General features: G+C 41.0%; 1 protein-coding gene across 1 annotated transcript in view; it reads left to right on the forward strand.

Moving 5' to 3' along the window:
* Nucleotides 1–5,702, forward strand: part of LOC8086335 (importin subunit alpha-1b) — a 38,459-nt gene extending 32,757 nt beyond the window's left edge. Inside the window, exons 5-11 of the mRNA XM_002455555.2 lie at nucleotides 3,496–3,579; nucleotides 3,683–3,862; nucleotides 3,946–4,115; nucleotides 4,207–4,285; nucleotides 4,796–4,924; nucleotides 5,120–5,247; nucleotides 5,333–5,702. Coding sequence (XP_002455600.2) covers nucleotides 3,496–3,579; nucleotides 3,683–3,862; nucleotides 3,946–4,115; nucleotides 4,207–4,285; nucleotides 4,796–4,924; nucleotides 5,120–5,247; nucleotides 5,333–5,702 — 1,140 coding nt within the window. The remainder of the gene's footprint in view (nucleotides 1–3,495; nucleotides 3,580–3,682; nucleotides 3,863–3,945; nucleotides 4,116–4,206; nucleotides 4,286–4,795; nucleotides 4,925–5,119; nucleotides 5,248–5,332) is intronic.

Consider the following 8,851-nt stretch of genomic DNA (forward strand, 5'->3'; position numbering starts at 1 on the left):
CTTCAAATTTGTACTATATTCGGTCTATGGACCAGCACAACTCCAGCATAAGCGTGATTTCCTAGTTGAAATGGCCAACACATGCTCGAAAGAATCCCTCCCATATATCATAGGAGGAGATTTTAATATAATGCGCTGCCCTGAAGATAAAAGTACTGGGGACTTTGACCCCAAATGGCCAGATCTTTTTAATGCTATTATTGAATCTCTAGATCTTAAGGAGATTCATATGGTAGGCCGCCAGAACACTTGGGCGGGCCCAGGAGATAATCCAACCCTCGAGAAGTTGGACAGAGTCCTTGTTAGCACAGAATGGGAAATCATGTTTCCTCTATCCACAGTAGAACCAAGGGATGGGAATATTTCAGACCATACTCCTTTGGTGCTTAATACAGGCGCGTCAACCCACCAGACCCACTGTCGCCCCTTCAAATTTGAGAGAGGATGGCTAATAAGAGATGGATTTCATGAGATGGTTGCAAATATTTGGCAATCTCCATGCTCTGGGTCCACCCCCCTTGAACGTTGGCAATCTAAGATTCGTAGACTACGACAGTACCTAAGGGGATGGGCGAAACACACAGCAGGGTCCTATCGAAATGAAAAAAAAGACTCTTTTAGCTCTTTTAGAGAAAATTGATAAGAAAGCTGAGATCTCTCCTCTATCTGACCAAGAGATTAATCTAAAGCATTATCTAAAAGAGCGCCTGGTTACCCTTCTCAGAGAGGAGGAACTAAAATGGTACCAGAGAGCCAAGGTTAAAATCCTGTTGGAAGGGGATGCTAATACTCGGTTCTTTCACTTAGTTGCCAACGGGAAACATCGCAAACAACATATCTATAGGCTTGAAGATACTCAAGGTGCTGTGATCGGCGATGATAATCTCAAAAGTCATATTACGACATACTACAAAGATCTCTTTGGCCAGCCAGAGAATCTTGATATTTCTCTTAGGGAAGACCATAACCTGGATATTCTACAGGTTTCGCCTGAGGAAAATGACATTCTCATTAGCCCATTCACTGAATCCGAAGTGAGGGAGGCGATTTTCCAAATGGAGCATAATAAGGCTCCAGGTCCAGATGGTTTCCCCGCCGAATTCTATCAGGTGTTTTGGGAAGTGATAAAGGATGACCTTCTTTCCTTATTCTCTGAGCTGCATAGAGAAGCTCTTGACCTCTACAGTCTAAACTTTGGAATTATTACTTTAATCCCAAAAGTAAATGATGCCATAAGAATTCAGCAATATAGGCCAATTTGTGTTCTTAACGTCAGTTTCAAAATTTTCACTAAGGTGGGCACAAATCGGCTTAATATGGTAGCCAAAACTGTAGTGACACCAACACAAATGGCCTTTATGCCAGGTAGGAATATAATGGAAGGGGTCGTCATCTTACACGAAACCATCCATGAGCTTCACACCAAAAAAAGAAAAGGTGTCATTTTCAAAATTGACTTTGAAAAGGCATACGACAAGGTGAAGTGGTCTTTTCTACAACAAACCCTACGGATGAAAGGTTTCTCCCCCAAATGGTGTCGATGGGTTCAAACTATGGTTACAGGTGGAAGTGTAGGAATCAAGGTCAATGATGACATTGGACCCTACTTCCAAACCAAACGTGGACTCCGACAAGGAGATCGGATATCACCTATCTTATTCAACATCGTCGCAGATATGCTAGCTCTCCTTATTAACAGGGCAAAAGTTGACGGTCAAATAAGAGGTGTTATACCCCACCTGATAGATGATGGTTTGTCCATATTACAGTACGCGGATGACATCATTATCTTTCTGGATCACGACCCAGAACAAGCAAAGAATTTGAAACTATTGCTTTGTGCTTTTGAACAGCTATCAGGGCTGAAGATCAATTTCCACAAGAGTGAAATTTTCTGCTATGGAGCGGCAAAAGAGATGGAATCATTCTATACTAATCTCTTTGGATGCAATGCTGGTGAATATCCCTTCCGTTACCTTGGGATTCCTATGCATCATCGACAACTCCTAAACTCCGAATGAGTAAAGTAGAGGATCGATTTAAACAAAAACTCTCTTGTTGGAAAGCGAAGTACCTATCTTATGGGGGAAGATTAGTACTTCTTAACTCAGTCCTAAGTAGCCTGCCCATGTTTATGATGTCCTTCTTTGAGATTCCCAAAGGAGTCATTAAGAATCTGGACCATTATAGATCAAGATTCTTTTGGCAAGGTTCCTCAGACAAACATAAATACCGCCTGGCCAAATGGGACATTATTTGTCGTCCCAAAGACCAGGGAGGACTAGGTATCCTAAATTTACAATTGCAAAATAAATGCCTCCTAGCAAAATGGTTGATTAATCTGTTGAATACAGAAGGTATATGGCAATCTCTTTTAAGGAATAAATACCTAAGTTCCAAAAATCTATCCCAGGTCACAGCTAAGCCCAATGACTCTCCTTTTTGGAGAGGCCTAATGCGCATTAAAGAGGAGGTGTTGGCAAAGGGTTCTTTCGATATTAAGGATGGAACCACAGCTAGATTTTGGGATGATATATGGGTAGGTGATAAGCCTCTGAAAGTTCGTTATCCATCTTTATATAATATAGTGAGAGATCCTCACGCTACAGTCTCAAAGGTTATGAGCACTAGCCCACTGAACATTTCTTTTAGGAGGGCTCTGGTGGATAATAAAACTTACAGAATGGCTTAGTTTAGTAGCAAATATCTCTCATGTCGAACTGGTGGATGGATCAGATTATTTCAGATGGAGTTTAACCAGATCAGGTTTATTCTCTGTCCGGTCCCTGTATCTCCATCTTATAGATACAAATATACCTTTTCGTCATAGGAAGATCTGGAAGATAAAAGTACCTCTAAAAATAAAATTTTTTCTTTGGTTCCTGCAAAGGGGTGTCGTCCTTACCAAAGACAACTTAGCCAGGAAAAATTGGAAAGGGAGTCAGAAGTGTATTTGTTGTAATGGGAATGAATGTATTCAACATTTATTCCTAGACTGTCCCCTTGCCAAAATGATTTGGAGGTTTATCTTTTATGCTACTAATCTGACTCAACCTAGATCAATCAGCCACATGTTTGGTAATTGGCTTTCTAATCAGAATAAAAAGATTAGAAATTTGATTTGGGTAGGGGTGACTGCTATGTTTTGGGCTATTTGGAGATGCCATAATGATGTTGTTTTTAATAGAATAAAATTTAACTCTATTATGCAGGTCATTTTCAGGGGAGCGTACTGGTTACGCTTTTGGGCCCAATTGCAGCATGAAGAGCAAGTCAAGGACGCGCTCTCGATGATGAGTAAGAAATTAGAAGTCATTGCGTTAGAGATATCCAATAAAGGATGGAAACATTTATATTGTTTGAAATAGCGTCGTAGTCGTTCTATAAGACTATGGCTTCCTCTTTTTCACTTGATCCAAGTTTCTGTATTTTTGGGCTGTGTACATCCTCGGATGTAGAGGCCGGATTGTTATCCATTATCTAAAAAAATCAGAGGACACCATGCTGGTTGTTAATCTTGGTGCCGTCCCCATCTCTGTGAAGCTTCTTACCTCACGAAATGAGGATGTCCGTGAACAGGCACGTTAGGAAACAAACTATCACTGTTTGAATTGCACAAACATTTCATGTCAATAGTGGCACATATAGTGTGAAGTATAAAAGGATTGTTTCAAATTTGTAGGCTGTGTGGGCCCTGGGCAATGTGGCTGGTGATTCTGCAAAGTGCCGTGACATTGTACATGCACATGGTGCGCTCTTTCCAATACTTCAGTTGTTTAATGGGAACCCTAGACTCTCATTGTTGAGAACTGTGACCTGGTCTCTCAGCAACTTTTGCCGTGGAGAACCCAACTTTGAACATGTATGGAGGTCCTCTCTCTGATGGTCTACTAGCTATATATGCTGTTTAACGACTGATGGTTGGTTGGTTTTGTGATCGAGCAGGTGAAGCCAGCACTTCTGGTTCTGCGACAACTCATTCACTCTGAAGACGAGGCAGTCCTTACTGATGCCTGCTGGGCAATGTCTTACTTGTGTGGTGGTAATGATGACAACACCAGGATCGAAGCTGTGATTGAAACTGGAGCATGCCCTCGACTTGTTGAGCTCCTTAGGTAAGGATTTCCTTTTTATATTAACTCTAGACTTTAGTTTGAGAAATATAAATACAGATTCTGACGCACAAGCTGCTAAAAAATGATTTAGCCATCCTTCACCCTCGGTGCTGGTTCCTTCTCTGCTTGTGGTTGGAAGCATTGCCGCAGGGGATGAAGTGCATACTCAAGTATTCTTTCTATCTAGCATCCAATATCAGTTATTGCTTTACTATATCTCTATGAGTCTTTGTCGCCAAGATAACAAATCATGAAAAAATGGAGCATAAAAGAAACCGTAGAGTGATAATTATCTAGATGGTAGTGCAACTTGTGCAATAATGTACTCTCTGTTTGGTAAATTATAGTTGTTTTTTCAGTTAGTATGCTACCTGGTATGTATTCTTTATTGTTCTTAGATTTTTGTCTTTTATTTTTACTTTGGGACCTTATCATTCTTTGATCAGAAAAGTCTATTAGTCTATTAGAACAGAATAAATTGGTTCATTACATACCTCTCAGTTTGATTCATCATATTTTTGGTAGTTCACTTCTTTATTGTCTCATGTTATGCCTATCTATGTACTTGTGCTGATTTTTTTGTGTTTTTGTTTTTGTTTTAGATTTTTGTATTTCTCATTATTAATATTCTTTTTTATGCATAAACTCGTGTTACTAATGCTTCTATTCCCTTGCTTCAGCGTATAGTTGATCATCAAGCACTTCCATATCTTTTCAATCTTTTGATAACAAATCAAAACAAAAGAGTAAAAAAAGAAGCTTGCTGGACAATCTCCAACATCACAGCTGGAAACAAGAAGCAGATTCAGGTTTGTAAATCTCAATGAACATTTCTATGTAGTAATTTGATAGGGTTGGAGCGTATATAAAGCTATAAATAGTGGTATACTTTGCATTGTGAAATTTCGCATTTATTGGGAAGCCACCATGAGACATCTTAAATTCATTTTGTCCCTTGTTTACTGATCATAGTTTACTGATAGTAACTTGTACTCATGTTCTAGGTTGTGATTGATGCGAACATAATTGCTCCTTTGGTCCATTTGGTGCGTACTGCTGAGTTTGCTGTCAGCAATGAGGCTGCTTGGGCAATTAGTAATGCCTTATGTGGTGGAACACATGATCAGATAAAGTATGCTAGTTGATCTTCTTTGTTTTTGTGCTTCTGTGCTCTTATGTAAGCACCAATCTTTACTAACATATCATTTGTTTGCTAGGTACCTTGTAAGCCAGGGTTGCATTGACGCCTTTTGTGATATGCTTGGTCATTCTAACACTAGATTATTGACCGTCTGTTTGGAGGGCCTTGGGAATATCTTGAAGGTTGGGGAGCAAGAGAAGGACTCGGGGCCGAGCCATGTCAACATGTATGCACAGATGATTGAAGATGCTGATGGTTTGGACAAGATTGAGGACCTCCTGAACAATGACAATGACACGGTATATCAGCTGGCGGCTCACTTGCTCGAGACGTTCTGGGTTGTGGAAGATGATGTCATTCCCTCAGAGGGGAATGCACCCCAGACCGGCATCCACAATAGTAACCAGCAGGTCCCTGTTCCACCAGGGATTTTCAAATTCGGCTGAAGGTATGATTGTCTTAACTGGAGGCTCAAACTGGATGACATGCTTGTCTTGGTAACTTGCAATTCTGACCATGTGATGCTTTGTTACTATGTGGAGCAGGTTCCCAGTGTGTTCATTTGGAAGGTGAATGTGGGCACTGGCTATTTGGATTGGGTCTGTTCACCACGAGGGGGAGGGTTCATGTTGCATTCGTGGTTGGGTCCTGTCGTCCTCATCTGAGGCTGTCGTCGTGGACTTGTGGTCACTGGTCAGTCCTTACAAAAGCAGTACCAGGGTCGTCCGAATAGTGGTCAACGGGCTGCGCAGCTATTTTGCACCATGTTGTCTCTGTTCTGCGGTTGATTCTTGTGGTCCGTAATTCTCTATCTGATGAAGAAGTGAAGACTGCATGCAACCATGTCTGGCGTTGATCATGTTGCTTGCATTGTCGGAGTAAACTCTTCTTGTTTTTCACCTCTCCTTGTCAAATGAAGTTTCGTTGTTATCTCTTGAGGTGAAAGAAACACTACTACAGTCAGGTACTGCAGGGGCGGCTAAATAAGCTCTGTAAGGGCGGCTGGCCCAGCCGCCCTTATGCAAACGCTCTTACAGTGGAATTCACTGTAAGGGCGGTTCAACACCAGCCGCCCTTACAGAGGCCCACTGTAAGGGCGGTTGGAAACAACAGCCGCCCTTACAGTGGCCTACTATAAGAGCGGTTGGTGCTTCCAGCCGCCCTTATAGTGAGCCTTAGTAAGGGCGGCTTGTGTCTCAGCCGCCTCTATTGTCTGCATTTGCAAGGGCGGCTCTATCTAGAACCGCCCCTACAGTTATTTTTCAGAAAAAAAAATAAAAATTACAATAATCGAGTTGACAGCACAGCACAGCACCACATACATATATACATATATAATCAGAGACAGAAAACATCACAGATTCACAACATAAATATCCATACATATACACAGCACCACATTTCAAGTCCAAAATGTTTCCATGTCCAAATCCATCCAAAAGAGTCCGAAATTTTTCAGGTACTAATACAAATCGATCACAGTCCATTCCAACAAGTTCACATGTAATCAACGACCTAGACATAGCCTATCCCACTGACGGAGGTGCTGGTAAAGAGGATTGCTACCTAAGTCGGACTGTGGGTTATGGTAATCACCTTTGTAATAAACAACATGGTCCATTATAAAGTTGCAAAGGTCACCGACAATCTCTAAGAGGTCATCATCCCTGTAGACATCCCTTTTTAGTCCTTTTTCTTCTTTCCACTACAAGATCGTAAAAGACAAGTGTAGGTCTAGTGTAAAGAAGAGATTGTAAAGAAGAGATTGCAAAGACAAGTTTAGGTCTAGTGTAGTACTAGTAGAGTACTAGAGTAGAGCAGCAGCTAGGACTAGTAGTAGACTAGTGCAGCAGTGTTGTAGAGAGGATGAGAGTAGAAAATAGAAGAGAGACAGAAAGAGCAGAGAGGAAGGAGAGGTGAGGAGAGGGAAAGGTTTAAAAAAGGCCTTAGAAATATGTCTACCATCATTTGATCAAGAACTTGGAGCATCAAGGCATCAAAACAGAGAAGTAGGTTGAAGAGAGGAGAAGAGAGAGCAGCAGTGCTTTAGTAGTAGTAGCAGTGCTTTAGTAGTAGCAGCAGCAGCAGATGAGAGGAGAAGATAGGAGAGAGAACACACAAAGGAGACAAATTAGTTTGGTAGTAGTAGAAGAAGAAGAAGAAACTAATGTGCCCTCAAATTAGCGGGTTGCTGCTTTATAGAGCCATCCGCTGCTCTGTGGTGATCATAGATCATAGACTTATATGACAGTCAGTAATAGGTTAAGAGAAAACCCATTTGCACTACAAGACCGAAAACCTCTGGGGGAGGCTAGTATCCAATGGCACTCCATTCGAGACGAGTTTCCCCCAGAAGCTTTCGGTCTAGGAGAAGCTATGGGTATTTGACTGTCATGTTGTCTCACTACACCTTTTGTATCATCGAGTAAGAAATTTTGAAAAAAAAAGTAGTACAAGTAGTAAAGGCCTCAGTACCATGTCAATCATCATTTGATCATGAACTTGGAGCATAAAGGCATCGTAATAGAGAAGATGAGGTCATATAGGGGCCGCTGGTAACGATGCCAAGTTCCTCACAAGTTCCTGATCATCAGCTCATATTCCATACAATGAATGGACTTAGACAATCTCATCATCGGCAAAACAAAGGAGAGAAGAAAAATAGAAGAGGAGAGTAGTAGTAGTAGTATAGAGGAGCACAGTTTATAAAACTGTCATAGAGAGGGTAGTAGGAGAGTTGGGCACAACAGCAGTAGTAGTAGGATTACAGTAAGCCCCAACAGTAGTGTAGTACTAGTAGAGTACTAGAGTAGAGCAGCAGCTAGCACTAGTAGTAGACTAGTGCAGTAGTGTTGGAGAGAGGATGAGAGTAGAGAATAGAAGAGAGATAGAAGGAGCAGAGAGGAAGGAGAGGTGAGGAGAGGGAAAGGTTTAAAAAAGGCCTCAGAAACATGTCTAGCATCATTTGATCAAGAACTTGGAGCATCAAGGCATCAAAATAGAGAACAAGGCACTATAGAGGCGGCTAGTAATGATGCCAAGTTACTCATAAGTTTTGGATCATCAGCTCATATTCTAAAATAATGTATTGAATTAGACAATTTCATCATCGGCAAAACAATAGTAGAGGAGAGAGGGTATAGTAGTAGTATAGAGGGGCACGGTTCAAAAAATGTCACCAATTCAAAATTATGCCAGTAAGCCACCACAACAGTAGAGTAGTAGTAGTAGTAGTAGTAGTAGTAGTAGTAGAGAGGAGTGGCATATAAGCAGCCTGCTATATAAACAACAGTAATTATGCCTCAGTATATAAAACTGTCATAGAGAGAGTAGTAGTACAGTTGTAGTACAAAAGCAGTAGTAGTAGGATTACAGTAAGCCACAAATTAAAATGACAGTAAGCCACCAGAACGTAACCAGTAATAGGTAACCAGTGACTAAACTATGTAACTTGTGGGAGAAATAAGAAACAGATTGACTATCAAATGATAAGCTAATGCAAGGCATAGAAGTCAAAGTAAACAGATTGACTATAAAATGATAATGGAACAAACTAGAAGTCAAAGATCATACAAATAGAGTTCAGAGTCAAACA

Source organism: Sorghum bicolor, chromosome 3, assembly GCF_000003195.3.
Source record: "Sorghum bicolor cultivar BTx623 chromosome 3, Sorghum_bicolor_NCBIv3, whole genome shotgun sequence".
NCBI lineage: Eukaryota > Viridiplantae > Streptophyta > Magnoliopsida > Poales > Poaceae > Sorghum > Sorghum bicolor.